This window comes from Ptiloglossa arizonensis, chromosome 7, assembly GCF_051014685.1.
Source record: "Ptiloglossa arizonensis isolate GNS036 chromosome 7, iyPtiAriz1_principal, whole genome shotgun sequence".
Taxonomy (NCBI): domain Eukaryota; kingdom Metazoa; phylum Arthropoda; class Insecta; order Hymenoptera; family Colletidae; genus Ptiloglossa; species Ptiloglossa arizonensis.
In genome coordinates, this window is record NC_135054.1 from 4,461,692 (window position 1) to 4,486,393 (window position 24,702).

Here is a 24,702-nt window from a genome sequence, read left to right on the forward strand (position 1 = left end):
TACAGCAACTTCAGGTGAAACCAATTGTCCCGCTAAATAAAAAAAAATTTTTAAGTAATTAAATTGAATTGAAAGTTTTATTATATAGCACAGTAATAATATTATATCAATATAATTTTTTATAGCAATGCAGGTTTCTAAAAGTTACTTATGTAATTGAATTCACGTTCGAAAATACGATTGACAAAAAAAATAGTTGTAATCTAAGGATGAATCATAAAAGATATACTTTGATCGTGGTTTCTCTTTTAAAATGTTTTACACACACATTAATCACCTAAATATTTTTTCATTTAAGTCTCGCAGTAAAAATATTCCTTCTATGCAGCAGTTTAATTTTATGAAAAAAATAAATCTGATAAAACAATTATCAACATCGCTTGACTAAACAAATCATAAATAATACCATCCGTAATACACTAGAGTAGAAGACCCTTTTGATACATGGATAAACATCGTACTAATTTCAAAGATTGAACGCGCTGTATTGAATGGAATTACATAAAATTAATTGCAGGGAATAGAAATCTTTATATTGTACATATACATTTTAAATTACAATTTATTGACTAAAGATCGTGATAGCAAAAAAATGACGTATGAGAGAGCACATTAAATGCGTAACTGATTGAATGAAACGGAAAGACTCCTACTTTATTGCGTGCATTGATTACAGCTCGTGTTATATAAAATAGCGGTACACGATTGTACACTAGCTTTGTTTGCGCTGTAATACGAAATGGAGAAGTACGAAAATGTGGTTTCTTCGTTATCTGGTGATAGGGAGGAAGACGAGGTTAGTGAATCAGAAGTTTCGAGTACCCGAAATCATGAATTCGAGCGGAGCTGTAAGAAATGGGACGAAATTAAGAGCTGGTTCCCGAAATAGGAACCACGATCATTTGTGTGAAGGAGAAACTCAAGCTCGTGTTACCTATACTCTTAAGTTATATTTTACCGTAGTTTGGAATGTATTTCTACGATAATATTTGAGCTAATAATTTAATTTAATCGATTCCTTCATTGTTTTCTTCATTATCTACATTTTTAACTATAAAACATCCAGCATAAATGTAATGTATACACCGTCTGTCTACAGTAAGCACGTCATTTGTACGGTTAATTCGTTTCAAAACTTTTCATTACGTCGAGAAAGAACAGAAGAGCAAAACACATTTGATGTAGGCAGAGATAGAAATGTTATTCGAAAGTGAAGAAGAAATATCTTTAAAGAAAAAGGTGCTTCTAATTATGCAGCAAATTCACTCTTAATTAATCCGTTATAAATTTCGTCTTAATCTAGTAATCCCAACGGGTGCATTTATTCACCAAAAATCCGTTGCCACAAAGGTCCCATTACATAAGGACACATTCCTACACATGAAATTACTCGTGTATCAAAAGACGATCCCTTTGAAAGTTTAAGGAAAATATTCTTGTGCAGAAAACATTGGAACCGTTTCATTACATATTTCGAATTCCTGGAAAAAATATTAGAAACAAACTGGGACGAGCTTTGAATCAGTGGTTTAATATACCAGAGGATAAACTTGAAATAATCCTCGAAGTGACCGAGATAATTCATACCTCCACCCTTTTGTAAGTTTGTTATAAATACATTTTAATTACACGTAGTCATTATACTATGGTTTAATTACAAATCGTAAATTTCAACAGACTGGATGATATTGAAGACGATGCAGATTTAAGAAGAGGCATTCCTGTAGCTCACAAGGTTTATGGCTTAGCACATACGATAAATGCTGCTAATTATGCTGCATTTATTGCGTTAGAAAAAGCCTTTGCTTTGAATCATTCGGAGGTAAGCAGTGTAAGAAAAAAGTATCCCTCTCTATAAGCTTTGTTTTTAACCGTAGTAACATTACGATTAGGCTCTAAAAATATATACACACTGTACACTCGAGTTGTCTAGAGGTCAGGGTATAGAAATGTACTGGAGAACTCATTCCATATGTCCATCTGAAGCTGCGTATAAGAAAATGACGATTCAAAGTAAGGCTGAAACAATTACGGAAACTAGTTTCATGTAATTTTATTCCTTGTTAAACCTCTAGCATTACTGAGGGGTGATAAAGGGAGAACTTGTTACAGAAACAGGGGCACTTTTCAAGTTAACTGTCCTTTTAATGCAAAAGTTCTCAAAGTGGAAAGAAAACATCACATCCTTGGTAGAAAATTTTAGTCTATACTTCCAAATTCGTGATGATTATTGTAATTTATATCTCCGAGAGGTAATATGTGATTTAATGAATATTAAATTATAAGTTGTGATAGCTAATGATATACTTTTATCATATACTAACTAAAGTCTTTTACAGTATGCTGAAAAGAAGAGTTACTGCGAGGATCTGACCGAAGGAAAATTCAGTTTCCCTATTATACATGCTATAAGGAGTCATCCGGAAGATACGCGAGTAATAAGTATCCTTTATTGATAAAGCTATTCGAATCATGTTTGTGCGAATAAATAAGTACTATGTTATTCCTTAATGTTCTCGTATAAAGACATTCTAAAACAACGAACTAGGGACCATGACGTAAAACAATATTGCATTAAAATATTGGAAAAGTATGGGTCCTTTGCTTACACGAGAACTGTACTTGAAGAATTGGATAAGAAAATACGGGATGAGATCCAACGGTTGAAAGGAAATCCTGTATTATTGCAATTTTTAGACCAATTAATGAATTGGAAAGTTGAGAGCGCTTAGTTATTGTGGAGGAATGTTAGGCATTTAGACAGGTTAAGGACAATACTCCTCTTTTATGATAATAATAATGTAAAATATATTTAAGCATGAAACTTCCACTTTACAATCTACACGTCTCGACTTTCTGACAACGATCCGTCCACAAATCCATAACAAATCCCTTTCTTCGACAGCCTCGTTCGTCTCCTCCAGTCTAAATCTCCAAATCCGTTCCCAATGTTGCATGCACATTGTCGATACCGATATCCTACTGTAAACTAATATGTGAAATCCACTAATAGGTGGTTTACAATGGATACACATACGTACGATACGCATGTAAGGAGATTGTGTTTAGAGTTACGGCAATTCCTCTTTGTTCAGGGTCTATCTTCTTAGATGTGCACGAGACAGATATAATATACGATTAATATAAGTGATACTGTAGAGTACCACTTATATTAATCTGTATTCAGTTATAATATAATTAATACAAAAACAAATTCTATTACTGGAGATATAAGAAGGAAAATGAAATTAAATTCACTCAATGATGTTCACAGGAAGATTGCTTTAAAGGAACCGTGAATGCTCATGGTCAACTTTTGTACGGTTTCCCGAAAAGAAGGGCGACAGAATAGTATGGGCTCTGCAGCGTCCCAATGCTGTAACGCGTCTTGATATAAGTACGGTGTAGCAGGGGGGGGGGGGGGGGCATCAGCAATATCTGTTTGCAGTTTTCAGTCTCCTCATGAAATCGTGCAAGTATAGTCACTATGAGTGTTTTAGTGGACATATTTTAGAGATTATATACATATATTTAATACATAGTAACCTAATTTCAATATATATGTCTTATGGAATAAAATTACCAATACCTTAATTTGTCATAGTGTCCACTGACTTATAGAGAGTAGTGTACACATACAGAGAGAATCTTCTGAGACTGGAAGCTAAAATGTTTTTTAAACAGTCAATTATATCGAATTAGGTTTCGATTAAAAGTTGCCTACTTATGAGGACTACATAATTTGATATTGCTAGAACATTTGTAAGTGAATGCTTAAACGTTGATTTTATTCGTTATTTTTTATTTGTATCAATCTCTTACGCAGTCCAAAGGTAAGCATAAAAAGTATAACAAATGTTAATATGTAATTAATACTGAACGTGTTACAAAAGCAACTATACTCTTCACGTTAAGTGTCCGTTTACTGCAACTGTTTTCAAATTGTAAAAAGGACTTTTCATCCTTAATAAACACCATAAGTGTTTACTATCAAATTCGTAACGACTATTTTAATTTACACAGCGATAAGGTAAGTGTAATTGCATAAATATATTGATGTTCTACTACATAACACTTACTTTTATAGTTCATTAGTTAATTTTTCCACATTCTTTCTGAGCAACTGGATTCCAATCCAATAAATCATCCAAAATTTCCACTAATAGTGGATTACCTCCTAAACCTTGAATCTCTTCTCTTATTTTTTTATCCAACTCTCCAAGTACAGTTCTTGTATATGCAAACGACCCAAATCTTTCTAATAGACTGACGCAATATCGTTTTACATTTATATCGTTTGTCCGTTGTTTAAGAATGTCTTAATTCGCCATCATTAAGGAATAACATGGCATTTGTACGTAAAAGTATAACTCTAAAATAAAATTTTCTGTATATAAATAAAGGATACTCAGTATCTGCTTATCTTCTGGATGACTTTGTATAGCATGTATAATAAGAAAATTGAAATTTCCTGTTGACACATCCTCAGCGAAAGTTTTATCCTCAGCGAACTGTAAAAGTAAATGTTATGTAGTAGAATATCAATATATTAGGTTGTTCGGAAAGTCATTTCGTTTTTCAAAATGGAGAATATGTAATTCAATAAAATGTTTATACACTCTTAAAAAATCGTGTTTCATTTTCACCAAAAAAAAAAAAACGAAATGACTTTCTGAACAACCATATTTATGCAATTATATTTACCTTTTTGCTGTGTAAATCAAAATAATCGTTACGAATTTGATAGTAAACACTTATGGTGTTTATTAAGGATGAAAAGTCTTTTTTACAATTTGAAAACAGCTGCAGTAAACGGACACTTAACGTGAAGGGTATACTTGCTTCTGTAACACGTTCATTATTTATTACTAAACTACAAATTTGATGCATTAATTGTGTACCACTGTTTCATATTCGCATACGTAATAAATGTGTAAAATTCGCAGTCTATTTTCAACTTTTATGTTTACTATAATGGTACAGATTTATCGACACATAAAAATATATGAAACTGTTTACACTCCGATTATTACAAACTTACTTCGAATCACCATCTTCTTATATTCAGTTTCAGTTGGGCAAATACACATATGTCTCCAATAAATTTCAATACCTTGGCCTCTGTAAAATTCCATCACCTGAGCTGCGTATATTGGTACTCCCTAATTGTAATAATAATAATATTAAGATCAATAAAAATTTACAAATGACTATGATGCTTGAGAAAGGTTTTAAAATAGGGTACAATAATCTTTTTGATTATTTTAGCATTTATTATAAAAAACATATTTTTCTACGTACAAATACATGCTTTAATAACCAAAAAGATAGCTCTATATTTAAATGAATACGAAAGAAAGAATTTTTATAATATTCCTCACCTCTGGATGGTTTAAAGCAAAAATTCTTTCTAGACCTATATGCACACCGTAACTTAGAGAATTGAGCGAGACACCTAATCCATAAACATTTTGTGATACAGATCCACCGCTTCTTAAAACTGAATTATCTTGGATATCATCGAGTCTGTAAATGTTCTGCTAATTAACGAAACCAAACTACAATGAAAACGCAAAAAATGAATAATACTTCGAAAACTCACAAGAGGGTAAAAGTATGGAGTATCTGTATCGTATCTAGAATCGCATCAAATTTATCCTTTGGTACTTTTAACCAGTAATTGAAAGCTTCTCCCCATTTCGGCCCAATCTCATTTCCAGTAGTTCGAAAAATGTAATTAAATGGTTCCAGTAATATCTAGAAAAAAGTATTTACATTCAATTTTCACATTCACAACTGCTTGATTAAGAAGTATAGCAGTACAATTTAAAAAAGATCTCTGCGATGAGAGAACAATGGCTTCTTTAACCATATGACATATAATAAAGAAACTATTTCTTCGAACAATCATTTCTTAAAAAAGTGTAAGATAAATAGAGTATAATAACGAAATTAATAAAATAAGTTGGAAAAAATAATATTTTTTATTAAAAGTTTATTCTGAATCGCTGTTTGAATTATTCTATTATGACCACCACCACCATCCGAATAATGTTGGATTCCTTTAAAAGAGATCGAACCGTTAAAATAAATCGAACGACTTGAGAGAAATTAAACGATTCTGATTAAGCTAAATGACTCGAAAAAAGACATGCAATGTAAATTCCGAATATTCTTTCAAACTGTTCAAAGAGTCCTCTATAACTGAATAAGAGTCGTTCCTGAAGTTGAAGGAAATAGTCATTCATTGTGTAAATATTAGTATCTCATCTCTTTAGATGGACTTTTACGAAAATGTATAAATGTAAGTATAATACATATTGACCACGCTACTCATGATCGCAACTATTATTGACTTAAACGAAAAGTTTTTACATTTCTTACGAAATGGTATTGCGTAGAACAATGGGAAGATTAGTGATAGTTTCATTTTTACATTAGTTGGCAATAATATTATTAATCATGTTTTTTAAACAAATACTTTTCTAATCGCATTAAATTAGAAACTGTAGAAATATGTTGTCTGGTACGTCTAAACATTCTCTTCAAAAAGTAAAATATGCATATTTGATCTTGCTCAATTTCGTGCAACTTCAATCGAATTCTTAAAATTGAGTATCCGACATCCTTGATATACTAACCTGGTCTTCTTTTGGATCACCAGTCAATGAATAAGCTTTCTGGTTCATCTGATCCATCGTACATTACAGCTAGAATGAATCTACTGAACTTGAGATCTATGGTAAGTATAAGATAGATAATTTATGCTCATAAATGAGCAGACTTTACCCGTGTGATCACACCAGCCACAGATAAAATTTTAATTAAGAATATCTTACGTCGAGGATCTACGACACACTTATCGATATTCCAAAGGTCAGTTTGTCAATGATCTGTAATCGTTCAAATTGAATATAGCTTTAAAAATTGTTAAGTCATCTACAAATAACAGTGATGAGCTGTGGTCAAGGTTACTAGGTAAATCATTAATAAATACATTAAAGAGAATGGGAGTCAAATGTGAGTCATGTGAAATGCCGAATATTACATTAATGGAAAAGAATAGGAGCCGAAGTTGCGAACAATTTGTCTACGCCCAGTAAAATAACTTAAGAGTCACGATAGAACTGGCAATGGGTATGTAAATCCCAATAAATGCAATTTCGCGGAAAGAAAATTAATGTGTAACTAAATCGAAGACCTTGTTGAAATCTGTAAAGATAGTATCTGTTTAAACGTTTTGTTTTAAGACTTCAGTTACCGTGTTACAGTAGGTAGCATGGTTAGTAACTAAAGGGTGTAAAGCCATATTACTCGAAGCAAATTAAATTGGCAATGGAAGATTTTAAGACAGTTGATTCGTTGTTGATGGTAAGAACTATTTTAGTACATTATACAAATAATAACGAATTTTTCTAGTCATAAGAAATAATTCCTTTCCTTCGTTAATTAACGGTCGTAACGTGTTGGACTCTAATTCTGGTCCCCTTTTGTGATTTTAAAAATATAAACATTGTTAAAATGAAATATATTTTTATGCTAAAATTTTATAATTTTGAAAAAGAGGTAAGATCAAAAACATTGTTTAAAAGATTCTTTAACCAAACTTGCATATAAAAATGCTTTTCATATCATTTTGGTATATATTATACATATAATAGATTCGTATACGCTATATTATTGCCCGTACTGCATTGTTTATTGTATTATAAACAGCAGAAGATATTTGCCAATATTTGACTTATTATATATTATAGACAGGTAGTGTTAACGACAGTTTTCATTTGTAGTAAAATGCAATTTATTCTTACTACAATGAATTATACAATAGTTTATCAAAAAACTTACTTAATTTATATGTACAGTTCACATTGGTGTATAGAAAGGGTTTATAATAAAGGTAATTATTTTTTAACTCGTGTATAGCGGTTTGTTTAAGTCCAGTTATTAGCTTTTAGGCCGTTTTTTCTTGTAATTTTTAATACATAATCACGTCAGTTTATGTCTATAATTAATATGCTCATAACTTAATAATTCATTCGAACTCTTGACTAGTTCACGACATTCACTTCTCTTTAAAATATTTGTAATTATATTCAACATGCAGAGCGTATAGAAGTTTGTTGTGCTTAATTATATATACAAGTTTACCGGCCACGTGAATTTTTTATGAGTTTAATCTCAAGGTAAAAGCTACATCGCCTCTAAAACTTACAACACTTAACAGATTTCAATTATAATATAAGTTATTCTTTGTATATACACACACCAAAGGGCATTTAATTAAGATCTATATAATCAGGTAAGAGCTATTAATGCTCCGTATAGTGAATTCGTAACTTTTACAAAATTAATGCTAAGATGAAAAACCGTACAAATCAGTCGTATCTGATAAAAACATTTAAGAGCCGAATATTTAATAATTTGACGTTCGCATCGATCGATTCATTCTTCTTTCAATTAAGTTTTCTCATTGTTAAAATTTCATGATATTCTAGGTACATTGTTTACAATTTTTCTCCACTGAGATTGAGCACATTATAATATGAATGATCTGGAAACCTATCTAATTCGATATAGTCGGTTTCGTCGAGTAAAAGACCTTCGGTTAGGCCGACGAGTTCCCCGAAGGATGGCCTACAAGCTGGATCTTTATCCCAACAATAATACATAATGTTATAAAGCTCTCTCTTGCAATGTTCTGGCCTATCCAGCCTGTAACCCTCTTTGATCCTCCTCATTACCTGTAAAAATAATTTCACATACTATTACATTTCGACGTTCCCCTTTAAAATATTCAAATCATAAAATTGAAATCAATTTTTATGACAACTCACTTAAACAATACGCAAAGAAAACCAAGGAGTCCAAAATCGACATAAATAAGACGATTTAAACGAAAGTTTTAATCAAGATTGGATTTAGCATTTAAAAACAACGAAATAAGTATATATACATATACATATTCAACTTGATTTTATTTTCAAGTTACAAAAGTTTTGTGTTCGAATCATTTTTTTGACAAATGGAGATAGTATAACCGAGTTCACTTGGTTATTTATAAATAATGCTCAATATCTTGCATGTTGAACCTTTTCGTATATTTTCCAAACATTATTCAATAAATGATAAATTAGTTTAACTTATTCATATGATAAGAGCACAACGTGTTGAGCATGTCAATAGTACGTATCGAAAGTTTAGGTTTTAAGTAATAATGGATCGCAAAATGCAATGCACACGAAGCAAGATGATTATCATGCTGAACATTCTTTTAATAGACGTGTACCAAATAATAAAATGTTTCACAGAATGGATGAACGTTTTGAGAATTTCCCTTGTAAAAACGAAAAGTAGATGCTAATAAATTAAGAAGTAAATATAAGAATTGCTAGTTTTCAAGACCAGACTCTCGACTACATTGAAACAATAATGGCGATAGTATTCAAAGAATATAGCAATAATAATGTCGTTTGTAGATTGAGATTTACACGATCGAGAACATCAATTGTATTTATAACATATTCAGCGAGTACAAAGATCTATTTAACGAATAATATGTTCTGCTTGGTTTTTGTAGATGTCAACATTCAGTACATTGTATCCTTTGTGTTTTTTATCAACAAAGTTGGATTCAATGGAGATGGAATACACTATTTTCGTAGCACAAATTATTGAATCTTGGAAAGTTCCCATGCTATCGTTCAGTCAAGATGCGTGCAACAGTTGAATATAAATAGATCAACAGTGTGGGAATTATAATAATTATTACTAAGAGAGTACACGTGTATAGCTAATATGACTCGATTTGACACTAACTACGCTTATAGACATCTTTCGATAACAACTCTTGACCAGTGTCATTTTGTCAACCTAGTTACACCTGACTAGAAGTTCGATACCACATATTTTTTGTGCATCGTGGCTAATAATATGCCTTAACTAAAAATTCTATGATACTTCTAGTAAGAGGTATACTAGCATGAAATATGAAATCAAAACTCATCATGTCTCTTTGAAATCAATGACCGAGTTTATCATCAGTCGTTACGTTAATACGACTATCACTGTCGTTATCAATATCCTTTGAACAATCTGGTGCATCGTCGATACAAAATTCCTTAAATTTCGAATAAATATCCAAATATTGTGGATTAATTTTACATAATCAATGTTATTAAAAACTATTTTTCTTAGATTTTGAGAAGAAAGTCTTAAAAACTGTACTTGATCGAGATTTGAAGAAAACTACAAAAATACGTTCATATGTATGCATACCTCTTTCTAAAATCAAATCTCATTCGGTGTTTGTTTAGTTTCAAGTTACCATAAACTTAACAAACATTATCCACGAACAATCGACGATGTACTATGTTACATTCTGCATAAAGAATAATGTAAATTTCTAAAATTCGTAACTTCGATATCTTATAAAAACAATTGTAAAGGCGATAGAGTAATAAGTGATGGAAAATATATTTGGCAGCTTATACACTCAAGGCCACTTGTACTCGTTTTATCACTATAGTGTATTTCAAATATCTTACAGCGTTCTTTTCCATGATTCCTTGTAAAAATTACAAAATTTAGATTCATTCTTAAAAGTGTTTTTATTTAGTTATTAGGCTGAAAGTGGTACTATACGTTTCGTCTTGGCGAGAGCTTTTTCTACCATAGAAAATAGTAAAAAGATGAAGAAGGATTGAAAATAGCAAAGAAAATTATATGTGTAATTAATCGTTTCATTATTTTTTAATCGTTTTCTTTTATCGTTCAATACTTCTTTACCAAGACACGAATCAAAATATGGATAAAAGACAAGTAATTAATTATAAGCGTTATGCCATCAATTTTAAGTAACAGTCTTGTAATGTCCAACGTAATTTTTATTTTTATAAGTATCTAATAATGCTTATTAGTTGGAAATATTTTAAACACTACCACAAAAGTATTTCTGGATTTATTTGTACAAATTCCATCAAAATCGTTTACTCGCTGACTGTAGATATTGTTACATTAAATTATACTAAAAAAAGAACGATATACGTTCATAAATTTATTCAAAAGCGTTTCTAAATTAGTAAACTTTAAGTAGTGTACCTCTGCTGCGGCTAAACCAGGATAAGGTGTAGACCCTAATGTGACGATTTCCCAGATTAATACACCGAAACTCCATATGTCCGATTTGACGGAAAATATATTATCGTACAAGCTCTCTGGAGCCATCCATCTGATTGGCAGTCTACCTTCGGACTTCCTTTCATATATTTGATTAGCAGCAACATCTCGGGCAAATCCAAAGTCTGCTACTTTACACGCACGATTCTCGTCGATCAATATATTCCTTGCGGCTAGATCTCTGTGTATTATTCCTTTGGAAGCCAAATACTCCATACCTTTGGCAATCTGGGCATACAAATGTTTTGTCAGTGATTCTTCTAGTAATTTCGAATACTTAAATCTCCTAAAATACGTCTGTTGTCCACAAAGATGCTAATAAATTTCTAGAAAGAGAATTTCGATTCTAAAAGGCAAATAATACGAAAAGAATCAAGTTTTTCCAAAGATACAGTTTTCGAAAATTGATGGTTATGGGAAATAGATATTTTGTTTAGTATAAACGTAGAAGGCTTACGTATAATATATCATTTTGAAACGAGCTCAAAATAAATTTTGATTTCAAAAAACAGACAGAGGATATTCCCTCAGTTTGTATCGAAAACATTTATGTTACATTTAAAGAATTTAAGTGTAAAAAAAATACGACCTTAAAGAAAGGCAATCCTTATCGTATTATCTGCCTTTTCGACTCAAATAGTTACTCCTTCAAACATTTTTTCATCCCGTTCGAAGCAACGAAAATAGTTTCCTAGTGTTAGATGAGCTACTTCAAATAATATACATCTGCTTGAAGAAACTTTCTCTACTTAATTTTATGTTATACAACACCTGATAAACAAATCCAGTGAGATCCCTAGACGTCAGTCCAGGTCCCCCATGATTCCTTTCTTCTCTGGACGCTCTCAGAAAGCTTTGCAACTTGCCCCCGCTCACGTACTCTAAAATGACGAACATTGGTTCGCGTTCGGTACAGCAACCTAGTAATCGGACTACGTTAGGGTGAGGATCCAAATTTTTCATGACTCGTAACTCCTGCGCAAGATCTAATCGTTCTCGTTCCGTGGCATTTTCTTTCAAGGTCTTCACTGCGACTATCGTTGCACCAGATTTCCCATCGATATCCAAGGCTTCGCATTTCCAAACTTGACCGAAGCATCCTTCTCCAAGGATATTGAAGACCTACGATAAATTCAAGAAGTAACTGCTTAGAATTCTTCATTAAAATACGGATTCTGTGTGCTTTTGAAAATACATGTGGTGAAAGTCAAGACATTGGTTTGTATATTTACAATCATTAATAATATAACTTATTTAAATTGAAAGAGAAATAGATATGCCAAATATACAGCGGTAATCAGATACTTGAAGACATTTTTTTGTGATTTTTGCTGATTTTAATCAGATTGAAGCAAATTTTATTTGAAATGAAAATCAAAAATAACTTGGAAGAACATTTCAGTCTTTTATTTTCTGGAACGTTACTTGAAAGTAAGCAAAATATCAATTTACTTGAAATAACAGGTATTTGAAATAAACATTGAAAAAGTAGTGTTAAGTTAATAAGTTTTTAATAATGCACATCATAAAGTTGTACAATTATAGTGATATAATGAAATAAAAATATCATATTCCAATTGATGCAATTACCAACCTTTAATCGATGTCGGGGAAATTCCCATTTATCTTCTTGTTTGTTCTGTGCACCAGCTTGATTTTCTTTTTCCCAGGGTTCGTATCGATTGTTGTGAGCTTTTGGTCCACGCCATCTTTTTAAAACAAGGGATGGATCGTCTGATATATTCGAGACACTAACCGAAGCTTGTTCTTTCTACGTAGAAAAAGAAAATTGTTTTAATATATATCTAAAGAATTTTACTTCCTAAGTTATGAAGCATTTTTTTCTATTTTGAGGTTTGTTAAACATTTGCTGAATATTCACAGTTTACGATTCTGAATCGTAGAAATTAACAATTGACAAATTGTTTGAAGAGTATCGAAAAAATATATAGAAATTAAATCAAGTATTTCCTCGATTTAACTTTAATACTACATGTATTCAAAAACGAAGGAACAAACTATAGATAATAAAGAACAGCTGCGTATAAAACTGCTGTTAAATGAACAGAAGAAAATGCATCACAAAATCGAATACAACATTTAAGAAATTATGCAAATGCATTCGTACAATATATCGCTGTAAGACTTCTATAAATTTATTGATAAGAAACGTAAATCATAAAAATAAATATCTGGGGAACTTTATTTTAATGTGAAAAGCATAAAATGGCTGTATTTTGCATAAGTGAATATCTAAAATCTTCGATATTCCATTTTTTCATCGAAGAAAGAATTCCTATCAAAATTTAATTTAGAATTAGCAAATTAATCACAATCCTAAATTTATAAACAGCTATATAAAATAAACTTGAATAATTTCATGAATGAAGTTCTTTCGTTAAATAATAACGACATATTTTGAGGAACATTTTTGTAGCAATTGGTCTACGTAAGTATCAATTTAGGCTAGTGTAATTTCATGATAACTGGTCTTCTCCAATATAAAATTTTCACATTTCTTTCGTCAGTTGATTAATTATCGTGAAACTATGAATATTTATAATAAATAGATATCAACGAGAAATTTATATACAATATTTTAACATTTTTATACTAAAATATTCACTGGTATTTACATAAAAGCCAGCGGAATTAGTGTCGACTTTAACGTAGACACGTTATTACGAAATTATACATTCTTTGGCTAGTTTATTTGAATAAATAAACAAGGGAAGCAAGCAATTACAATAATTGAAATAATGGTCCAGTAGATTAATCTTATGTTGCTCGAATATAATGCGAATCACCTACACGTAATTATTTGAATTTATCTAATAAACAAATAACAAGCGAGTTCCTAATATCACGAGATTAAAAGTAAACTGTGTTTCTATTACTCGATCATGAATCAGTAATTTGGAATGATTTAACAAAATATCACTTTAACGTTTACATAACTGTTTCATTACTAACATAATCATTTAATTATAATCAAAAGTGTAAATGTCTTGATTCCATTTCGGAATCAATCATTAATTATTTAATTACATTCGACCATTACATTATCGCTACAATCGCTTGTGTTATTCATTAACCATGAATATATTTACTACTCGATAATCGTAATCGTTAACCAGTGACGTACACGATAATTGTAATCGTTAATCGTTAATCGTTAATCGTTAATCGATTTACACTTTACCCAATACTGATTCCATTTTCCGAGAAGTTAATTGATATATGTTTAAATTTATTCCAACACAAGTTAATCTAACTACAAGTTGCTCCAATATCAAAATAAGTAAACCATGCTCGAACTCTATAGACCGAAATCTATCAAGACTAGCTCTCTGTATACTCTCTTACGCAATTTACAATGTTATCTCAAGTACCGTGTCTTCCTTGGACTTCCTACTTCCACAGAATTTATTTCGCAGGGACCAGGCGCCCATCCCGAGACCCACCACGAGTACGCAGACCGCCGTGATGGGTACCAAGGTCATCGCTATATCTTGGGGAGGCGGTGCCTCGGCAGGTGCAATTTTCGAACTGAGTGGCGGACCCTCGACCTCGTTCTCCTCTGTGGGCACCTCGGGGACACCGGTGGAGACACCACTGGCGTCACCCTCGTTCTGTTTCGTCTCCTCTGGCTGTAATTTTGTTGTTTTTGGTATATTCGACGGCACCGCCACTGGCGACGACGATATCACCGATTTATGAGGCAATCCCGGCCTGGGATAGCTCTGAAGGCTCGGCAAGCCCAGAAGAGGCGGCCGTATTCTGCCGGTAGGAGCGTGTTGACCCGGAAACGGGTTCCTGTCGAAGAAAAATCAGAGCAGAGTTAAGCAGCGCCCGGTTACCACTTTGAAACGATCAAGCCGGAAAGGGTATCGTCAACTAACTGGAGCATGAATAATGGAACGGGCCTCCACGGGTCCCCTGAAAGGTCGTGCACCGTTCCTTGTAATTTATCGACGAAACTTTGTAACGAGTTGGCTAGGTCCCATGGACTGACCAGGGCAAATGTCTTTTGTTTCAGACGATCTCGGGACTGGCTGATTAAAGAAACACGACGTTGGTGATCTCAAAATGTATTCTCGAAGAATGGAGAGTTGGTATAATAATAATAAATACAAGGATTTTATTATTAATTTAGAGATGCAAAGCGTGTTCACTTACGGCTGCGAAATAGTTCACAAGTTGTGGTTCGTTTTATGTTGCTCTACGTTTGAAACTTTATCGAATTTGATACAGTACGTTCTTTTGAGGTTTTATACTTTATTTTTATTTGTTACATATGTTTCTTATGCTTCTCTTAAAAGATTCTGCTGTCGATATTTAATCGTACGATACAATAATAGTCGAAATAAATTTATAGAGCCCGAACGGTAGATACGAAATACTGATGAATATCAATTTCTACGACCAAATGATTTTCGATATCAACTCCTGTGATTTATTGTTAGTGATTCTGTTATCTGCTCGTACAATTAGTACTCTTTGATATTAACTCATTCGTTAGGGTGGTTATCGATATCTACGTATAGTCATTGGTTTTCATAGATATTAAAGTCTACAAAGAAGACGCATAATAAATCTACTTGTACAACATGTAGGGCTTCGATACTAAACCATAGTAATTTAGCTAACTATACTTCTTAAAATGGATGGTCTTGAAATTAGGCTCCATCTTGGTACAAAAGGAGCTAAGATATTCTTCCTGTAATTAGTTCTTGAACCTTAATAGATTTTCAAGTGATTTTTATATTTAGGGAGTATTTGCGCTATAAATGATAGGAAGAAAAGTGTGAACTTTGTTTTTCACCCATTGGTAATTAATTATTAGATGTGTGATACCTACTGAGTGAGTGAAATTGTTGAAATCCGGGCAAAAAACTCGTAGACCGTTGATTTATGAAGTATGTAATGTATCTAAATGGTAGTTTTCAGATCATTTCATAAGTATTTGGATCGTTATATTCGGATAAATTTTATCGAAAAGAAACCATGTACACGTACTTACGTCGCATTACACGTACGACTTTCAGGAAGTCGTCTCAACTTTGAAATAAACGCTACCATAAACGTTGTCTATATTTACAGCGGTAAGTTTCTTTATCAAACTTGAAAAATGGATGACGATTTTTATAAATTTCCATCTCTATTTGCGAAACACCCTGGATACTAAGATATTTAGTAAGAAGAGGTTGATCCCAGCCCTGAATCACTAGCTGAGATAGAATTCAAACTTCACACGAAATTGACTTTTGAACTGGAAAGTGTTACGTTAGTAATAATAAACTCATAATAACAGAAAAACGGTCATCCAACAAAATATTTCTGTTAGATTTGAAAACTCGGACAAACATTCAATTAATGACTTTCTAAGAGAAGTCACATGACGCGTTTCGACACCACTGACATCAAATTGCGTTATAAGATAGAAGGCGACAAACATAAGACGGAGGCCAATGAATTACGTCATACGCAAGGATCACTTCAACCTACTACGAACACCAACGCAAATACATATTTCTGTCTGTTTAAGGAGCCATAAAATGATTAGACAATTGTTACAAGGAGTTTGCATAACTCTTCAGTCAGAAGCAGACAGCACGGAGCAAGAATCAAGAATAGCAAAAGCTTGAATATTGGCCCTATCGAGATTACCTTTGTGGGAGAAGTGATAACCTTAATGCGTTCCTCGGGTTTTTTCAACCCGTCACGTCCTCATTATATATTATTTTTGCATTTAATTAAAGCTACTGTAACAGATACAACAACACGATCCAGTGTTCCCTTAATTTTCTCATTATATTGTAAACTTAAAAACACGATTTTTATTTGGAAATATTTGGAAACATTTGGAATATTTCTTACCCAAAGATGTTGCGCGTATAAAAGAAAGCATTAAAGGTAAAAAATACATTTCTATCTTTGTATCCTGTTTAAACATTTTGTTTACCGCTAGACATGAGTTTTCAAGCACGGTGATAATGTACAGGACAGAAGAGATCGCACGTAGGTAACTAACAAATACGATGCAAGAAAAGTATACTAAATCTATTTCTTGATTAGAATACTGATATACGAACGTAAAAACTCATACGAACGTAATATACATATGCCCTTGTAAGCTCGAATGGTTTAAAACAAATTCTGTAAATATAGAGATGGCTGCGTAAAATCGGTTCACCGATCGACCGACACGACTGATTTTGTCCTCGACGAATAACCTACCTGGTGTGTCCTCCATTGGGGCCTGAAGTGTTCTTGATGGTGACGAAGACCTCAGTCTTTGTCGTGAGTTGACCGTCAGAGACGGTCACGTAAAGGAACAGGTTCTGCCCTCCCTGGAAAGAAGAAGCAAGAAACGTCGTTCAATCTTTGAACATCGACCATACGTAGCTCGTGTTACGTTCTCATCGTCTCGAAAGAAACGGCCGTATACGTGCGTGTTTTGCCCCCACCCCCCTCCACCCCTCCTACCCCTCCACGTGTAACGACGAGAACTCGTCCACTTAGATGTACTACAACGGCTCCTGCCTCGGCTTCTAAAGAGACGATTCATCGGTCTTTGCGCGCTTCAAAAATGACGAATGTTCACATGCACGACCGGTTGCGTATAATCGGAAATGCTCAAGAAAAACAACGTCGACCTAGGATTCAGTAGCGACGAAAATTATTACATCGCAATTTGCTGGCTTTACTATTCGTCTCGATCGACCGACTGCATTCTACAACTCTATTGGTTAGCCTCGTCGGACCATTTAGTTTGGACTATGTAAAAAGTTCAAACTGACATTGACACGTGACGTTTATTGATCTTTAAATTTAACCATGAATATTTACTCACTATTTTAATTGTTATCTCCGTGTTAATTGTAATATAGAGATATTTTGAACATTAATTCAAAATAATTTAATCGTCGTATGGTATTAAGACTTGATATTTATATGTTCATATTCATATTCAACGGTCGCTACTGAAACATTAAACAATACAAATATAAGTTTTGAAGGTAATATTATAACTATTGTAAGATACAATCATGGAAATTATCTATGAAAAATTATAATTGGAAGTGAATGGGATAGAATTTGTAGAAGTTATGAAATATTCATTGTAAACATGTCCTGGAAGGAGACAACAAAAGTGTTACGTATATGTTATTTCTTATAATTTCTATACATTACTGTAAACATTCCTGTAACATTTAGTTGGCACGCCTTTGACTCTAATAACATCTCTGAGACGCCCTTACATATTGACACTAATTTTTTGCGACAATAACGTCCACAGCTTTCTATATTACAATAATCTTTTGTTTCAACAACGTTTCGTTATTTATTTCACAATTATTTAATCTTTTATCCCTTTCGGACCATAAATACTCAACAGGATTAATGTGTAGGCGCTACAATGGTATGTATGCTCGAGGTGAGAGGTTTATTATACAGTACTTATTCTTTTACAATCCGAGCAATACGTTTTAGACGAGTCTAATTTTTCGATGCTTTATTGCAGATTTTCCTTCAACATTTACACATTGTATGTAAATACTTCTATTTATCTAAACTTCCATCTATAAATATTGAATTTCTCGCACCACTGGCTGCCGTACAATCTTACACCATAATATAACCACCACCATGCTTTACTGTCGGTTGTATATTTCGTATCTCCATATCGATGTTGGATCTTATCCAAATACAATTACGTCCATCAGAACTAAGATATTAAATTTGCCCTCATCTAAGAATATGACAATATACCAGAAAGTGTTGTTTTTATTAATATACATTTTCTGGATAAACATGTTTTCCGGGTGAAAATTTATTTTCGACCATGTTTGCAAATTTCGAGGGCAATGTATGCGAGTTCTTTTCATTATCTAAATAACTATCTTTTCTTTTCAGTGTTTTCTTAGTCGTCCTCTATGGGCTTCTTTTGCTATATTTTCTGCATTTTTCATTTCTTTATAATATATTAAATCATCAACTTACATCTACTAACAATTTTGCCTTCTTTATGAAGTTTTAATATTAATTCTTGCTTGTGCTTTTGTGATTCCGATTTTTTCGAATTTATAACATAAATTTTAATAACTTCGGAAAATATTACATCAAACATACTGAATAATGTCTTGTTAACATCAGTTGAGTTTGTCATTCCTAACATTTGTTGTGAAAATTCGATGTAAATATCGATCATCTCTAATTGTAAGCATTCAAATATTTTCGTGACTTCCTTTCAACACATGTTTGCAATGAATATTTTATAATTTTTATAAATATTATCCGATTCGTTTGAAATTTTATATATACATTCTTCATAATTGTATCTTACAGTTGTTATATTACCTTTAGAAATTAAAATGAATACATATATATGTATATGTTTTAGTAATAAGCGTTGGAATATTTTTGCAAGCTACTGTAAATCATATGGATTTAAAAATAACACTGCTCTAAGAAGCAGTACATACATTAATCTATTTGAATCTAAAGGAATAAAACATGATCAACCTTTTAAATCTTCTAATCAGCATTTATAGAAAAGATGTCGAATAGAAAAAGTATCACGACATTTTTTAAATATAGTTTGAATTTAATATTTTTTATTTAATAATTCTAGCTATTTATTATTATGGGAAAAAATGAGTTTCCTTTGATTTTTTATTTGTGGTGTAGTTAAATAGATTATATATCGACTATCTCGACTAGGAAATTATCATTTCTATTCACACTCCGTGTTGTTAAGCTTGTAATATTCCATTATAAAATTATAACTATACGACAATTACTAAAACCAAAATTAGGGGTTTAATACATATACTGACTATGGATCCGAAAATCTTTTCCTTTTAAGATATAAACTTTAAGCAGTAACTGGCATTGTATTTAGCAATTTGAAACTAAACATGGGAATTATTAGAATCAACAATAAGGAACTGTATCAATGAATTCAGCTCGTCTTCCCTCGGTACCTACTCTTCAGAAATTGTAAAAACTCATAAACAGTCTAAGCAACAAAATTAGCAAGAATATAAAGTGATTACACGTGTAAAACCAAAAATTTGCGGACTTGTATTTATTAAGTGTTCTTTGTTAGTTATTAAATATAGAATATGCATCTATATTTTATCCTCAGTCTACTGTTAACTTTTGAATGAAGTGAAAAAAAATTGACTCGCCAGAGTACATTGAAATTATTCGATCGATTCGTTAACGAATTTCATTGATCACGTAGTTTAATTGAAATATACGATAATCCACGATGTGTGATAAGTTCAATAATAAAATATAATAAATAAGGACGTGACTGGGATTCATTTAGAAACTTACAATCAGTAATCCAAGCTTCCTTTTCAAGCAAACTCTTCAATCATTTCAAAGGAACTAATTTTATAGAAAAATTAACAAACCTCAGACTTATTTAGAAATTCGATTCAATGAATCTTTTGTAAACATATACGATGAACTTTGATCATTTTACAACGGTACTATTGATTTTTAATGACGTGGAATTTTATATACCACACGTACTGCCATGACTAGAATTTAAGGTAGTAAAACCTCGATTAACCGAACTTGTTAAGAAACAGGATGTGCGAATAATCGAAGGCTCACCTTTTACAGCATAGAATGGCTCTTTATTAGATAATACTCTGTGAACAAAACCAAAGAAGCATTATAACTTGACAATCATCTTCATTCTCCATTCCATTTCTCAAGTTTTTCTATGGTGCTGCTCAGGTTAGGTCAGAGGTTGCTTTTAAACCTAATCCAAATTTAAGCCATGATGTTAAAATGTACAAATTTCGTTCTCGAAATTTTGCGAATGTATTTACAGTTGTTGTATTACCTTTAGAAATTAAAATGAACACATACATATGTATATGTTTTAGTAGTGAACCTAATTTCATGCGCCCAAATTTCTAAGGAACAGTATATGACCATTATGACTTTTTGAAAATAACAACGTACACTATAGGAACGAATCGATTAATTCGCTGTTCGAAAAATAAAGCCATAACGAGCAATCTTAACATCTTTCAGAGCGACTTTTCAAAGAAAAGAAAACTGTTAAAAGATGTGTAGATAAAATATTAGTTCTCAAAAATATACCGTATGTGTTTCATAAAATTAAATAATTTCCCGATGAAGATATAAAATTAAGGAAAGTTATGGAAATTTCAAATAAAATTGTTCTTTGCACGTTATCAATATCTACGGAGCGAATAACATTGCTTCGATTTTATTATTTAAAGCTATCTTCCAATGTTCAGTCGTAGTCGATTTAATAAGGTAGTAATTAAAAGGGATTAAAAACGGGACTCACTTTGCCTTTGAGGGTTTCATTAACGTAGATAATGCCGGTGCTATTGTCAATGAAGAAAGGAAGCGGCGGTTGCGGACTATCGTTTCCGTTGTAGTTGTGCCCAAGAGGTTCCAGACCATAGGTTAACTGATCCTGTTCATTGTCCTCAGCTCGGGCTCTAGTCACGACACTTCCTACGGGTTCTGAATCCAGAAGTACCAAATTTCGATCTATCCACATTACGGGTGGTGTGTTGTCGCTGAATTGACTTCCTGCGACAGAAATTAATTATCGGCTGAGTAATTGCATTCAATTCGTTTACAATGGTTGTATTCGTTCGTTACACTCACACAGTGTTTTATCTTTATCTCTTATTAAAGTATTCAATGCTTTATTGAAAATGTTTCACACGTTCAGAACAAATCGTACCACAAGCGGAGATAGAATGATTCTTCTTGTAAATGTAAATCGAAAACGAAAAATAAAATTTGTTAATACGAAGTTTCATTTTTGAGAAAATTAGTTGATTTTGAAATTTTTGTGAGGACATGTGTTATTGAATATAATTTGAGTAATAATTTATTACTCATTGTCTCTATTAGTGTTTTGACCAATTCTCTAGTTACTTACAAAACAAGTTAAAACTATGATAAATATCATATTATTGTTTATAAATATCAGCACAAGTAAGTAGAAATAATTGTACTTGATTTTCAATTTCCTTGAAGACGAAACCTCGAATCAAAAAATTATATTTTGCATTCTAGATTCATTTTTGTAAAAGGAATCCTACTCCACATCCGATTGTAAACATTTTTTTCCGACAGTATGCGTTGATATTTACATATCAATAAATAATAACGGAAACAAATGTGTTCATACAACCGCACTTGCCTTATATAAATTAACTTGAAAATTTATAACAAAACGTTTGCAATAATAAAAAAACAAGTAAGCACTTCGACAAGAAATTACTTGTTAATTTTATTAAGGTGCTATGCGTGTAAAATTATCGGTATGACGTAACGGAAATTCTTGACCTAATGTATACCAATACTCGAAAAGTTCGTGTATCAAGATGAATATCACAAATGATTCATAATGTTAGGAAACTTTCACCATACTTTTTCATCGTCTGGTTTTCTCTTCGCTCACTTCACATCTCTTGGAAGAGGAAAATTGGGCAAAATTATTATCCAAATAAAAATTTCAAGTAACAAGTAAAAAATGAAAAGATATTTAGTCGTTATTTATCAAATGAATATAATCAAATTATCTTTCTCAAAGATTATTAATCTCTTTGAAAGATAATTTAAGTCTTTTACTTGATCTTTTGATGAAGTATTTTTTATCAAAATAATATTTAACTCCGTGCCAAATAGTCTACTCCAATTTCTATCAATTTCTTTATATTTACTAACAAGTACTGACGATTAAAGAAACATCAAATTTTATTACCCTTCGTCTTAAAGCGTTGATTACTTTAACGTCATTGAAAAATTGTTCTTTACCGTTTTGGCAATAGTAATAAAATAATATCATTTCCATTAAGAAAAAGATTGCAATAGTTATTAAATATTCCATACTTTTAATGAAAATATTTTGGTATCGTAAAAATGGTACCTGTCACTGATTTTATTGGAAATCATACGAATCGAAGTCTATGTATTTTTTGTTCGAATTTAACTCGTTCGAAAAAAACGATGGAACAAAATGGCTTTCCGCTTGAGTTCTAATTAACTTCGGATTTACTGAAGGATAATGAGAGAGAGCCGCGGGTGGCTTGAGAGATCGGCCTTGATATGCATTCCTTCCTGGATTTCCAGTTCATATCGTCAAGTAGAGTGTAACCTTCCATGCTTCAACTTAAAACTACGATTTTCACATTTTCACTTGTTTTTTATATAAAATGACAGATTTTTCGAAGTACTTTCTCATTTCTTTGCTACTAAGAGAAACTTGACTCCTGAACATTTTTCTGCCAGAACGAGTTTACCGTTCACTTAAAATTACTATTTTTTGCTTTCATAAGCTGTTCACATTTAACTTTCATGTTCGAAGACTGATCGCTCCTCTTCGTTTCATTCACGATTAGTGGCAATGATTAATGTTTATCAAGCTGCAGTAATATAAATTAAAACTGATTTCTATTTTTGCTAACCAGCAGTTTTTACTGTCGAGCATTAAATATTTGATTATTGGTTACTGTTGTTATCGTTTCAATGGTTCGCGTAGTCATGAACTCGAAACAATTCGTAACAAAATAAAAGATATGTTTATTGTAATCATCAGCAGTCTTTTTATAACTGTCAATTGAGAGCTTGGAATTATAGGTAACAGTTGTAACATCGATACTTCAAGCAATCGGATTTTATACCACCGAGAACTAGCTCAAGCAACGAATGATCATATGCGACTCTGCTGCAACGCACGAACGACCGCTTATACAGAAGGCGTAAGAAATCACATGACAAGTGCATTCAAGAGTGTATGTATGTATGTATGCATGTATGCATGTGTGTATAAGTGAAAGGAGTGTGTTATTATGCACATAAATTGTGTTTATCTGTTCGGACAGAGAACTCTGATATGGTGTTTTAATTATGAAATTTATGATAGAGTTTACGCACTAGTTAATTATATTCTTTCCTCCTCCAATTTGTATATCACAGTTTTCTTTAGCTATGACAACTGGGAGATTATATTTCTGGACGATAATTCAGAAGAATTCCTTGAAGGACCGGAATGTATTTAATATAGGTTTAATAAAAAAGAATATCATGAAGATAGACATATTCTATAAATACATTTCGAAAGTAACAAAAATACTCCTGATGAACACCAATGCAAAAACTTTGTTTTTTAGATATAGTTGTATATATACTACATATATCAACAAATAAAGAGAAATCTAACATATAGCTGTATGGTGTGTTCTGCTTTTCGTGTTACTACTAAAATTAGTATTATAATTTTTTTTCAATAATTATGGATAATTTAGATCATCAAATATTTCGACATTCTTTTTACCATACTTTGTCATTTTATTATATCAACATAACTTCTTTCTCTGCGGAATGATGTACAGCGTACGTCTTTCAGTTTTTCCAGTTTATTTCGTTTTTATTTGTACTATATTGGATTTTAAGGTATACATTACATTTTGTGTATTTAGTGAACTTCATTTAATAAGATTATTT

The 24,702-nt window shown here is 31.9% G+C and overlaps 3 protein-coding genes and 1 long non-coding RNA gene across 8 annotated transcripts in view; 2 read left to right on the plus strand and 2 right to left on the minus strand.

The window, feature by feature from the left end:
* The first annotated feature begins 739 nt into the window (after window positions 1-739).
* Window positions 740-2,836, plus strand: LOC143149291 (terpene synthase-like). Its single transcript, XM_076316514.1, has 7 exons — window positions 740-796; window positions 1,445-1,599; window positions 1,678-1,822; window positions 1,893-2,013; window positions 2,113-2,252; window positions 2,340-2,442; window positions 2,527-2,836. The coding sequence occupies exons 1-7, from the start codon at window positions 740-742 to the stop codon at window positions 2,730-2,732; spliced, it is 927 nt and encodes a 308-aa protein (XP_076172629.1). The 3' UTR covers window positions 2,733-2,836.
* LOC143149289 (terpene synthase-like) lies at window positions 2,771-6,783 on the minus strand. Of its 2 annotated transcripts, XR_012992743.1 has the most exons (9): window positions 6,642-6,783; window positions 5,603-5,757; window positions 5,382-5,526; window positions 5,042-5,162; window positions 4,705-4,844; window positions 4,409-4,511; window positions 4,080-4,318; window positions 3,590-3,664; window positions 2,776-2,989 (listed from the first exon to the last, which is right to left on the minus strand). XR_012992743.1 is itself a non-coding variant. In XM_076316513.1 (8 exons), exons 1-7 carry the CDS (start codon window positions 6,696-6,698, stop codon window positions 4,092-4,094), a joined length of 948 nt encoding a protein of 315 aa, XP_076172628.1. In that variant the 5' UTR covers window positions 6,699-6,783; the 3' UTR covers window positions 2,771-3,664; window positions 4,080-4,091. The 2 variants fall into 2 exon arrangements, 1 of the variants encoding a protein (XP_076172628.1); XM_076316513.1 differs by having other exon boundaries at window positions 2,771-3,664.
* On the plus strand, window positions 6,684-10,103 carry LOC143149292 (uncharacterized). 2 transcript variants are annotated; one of them, XR_012992745.1, is made up of 2 exons: window positions 6,684-6,742; window positions 9,581-10,103. It is a non-coding gene; the product is annotated as an uncharacterized LOC143149292 (long non-coding RNA). The 2 variants fall into 2 exon arrangements; XR_012992744.1 differs by lacking the exon at window positions 6,684-6,742 and adding an exon at window positions 7,265-7,371.
* The window catches only part of Cad96ca (tyrosine kinase receptor Cad96Ca), a 44,053-nt gene continuing 27,146 nt past the window's right edge, over window positions 7,796-24,702 (minus strand). The window contains exons 1-8 of one of the 3 annotated variants that reach the window (XM_076316511.1): window positions 23,126-23,272; window positions 21,524-21,774; window positions 17,419-17,531; window positions 14,571-14,994; window positions 12,773-12,949; window positions 11,950-12,300; window positions 11,101-11,406; window positions 7,796-8,744 (exon numbers count right to left, since the gene is read on the minus strand). In XM_076316511.1, the coding sequence (XP_076172626.1) occupies window positions 8,508-8,744; window positions 11,101-11,406; window positions 11,950-12,300; window positions 12,773-12,949; window positions 14,571-14,994; window positions 17,419-17,531; window positions 21,524-21,742 (1,827 nt within the window). In that variant the 5' untranslated portion in view covers window positions 21,743-21,774; window positions 23,126-23,272 and the 3' untranslated portion in view covers window positions 7,796-8,507. Of the gene's footprint in view, window positions 8,745-11,100; window positions 11,407-11,949; window positions 12,301-12,772; window positions 12,950-14,570; window positions 14,995-17,418; window positions 17,532-21,523; window positions 21,775-23,125; window positions 23,273-24,702 lie in introns of those variants that run through there. The other 2 variants (XM_076316510.1, XM_076316512.1) reach the window with 2 other exon arrangements.

What these genes read in the sequence shown, in the direction of transcription:
- LOC143149291 (XM_076316514.1), top strand. Translation starts at nt 740, where the DNA reads ATGGAGAAGTACGAAAATGTGGTTTCTTCGTTATCTGGTGATAGGGAG. An exon ending in ATTCATACCTCCACCCTTTT is followed by an intron (nt 1,600 to 1,677) that starts GTAAGTTTGTTA and finishes AAATTTCAACAG; the next exon opens with ACTGGATGATATTGAAGACG. An exon ending in TTGCTTTGAATCATTCGGAG is followed by an intron (nt 1,823 to 1,892) that starts GTAAGCAGTGTA and finishes CATTACGATTAG; the next exon opens with GCTCTAAAAATATATACACA.
- LOC143149289 (XM_076316513.1), bottom strand. Translation starts at nt 6,698, where the DNA reads ATGGATCAGATGAACCAGAAAGCTTATTCATTGACTGGTGATCCAAAA. An exon ending in TTGATTTACACAGCAAAAAG is followed by an intron (nt 4,512 to 4,704) that starts GTAAATATAATT and finishes TTACTTTTACAG; the next exon opens with TTCGCTGAGGATAAAACTTT. An exon ending in AGAAGATAAGCAGATACTGA is followed by an intron (nt 4,319 to 4,408) that starts GTATCCTTTATT and finishes TGGCGAATTAAG; the next exon opens with ACATTCTTAAACAACGGACA.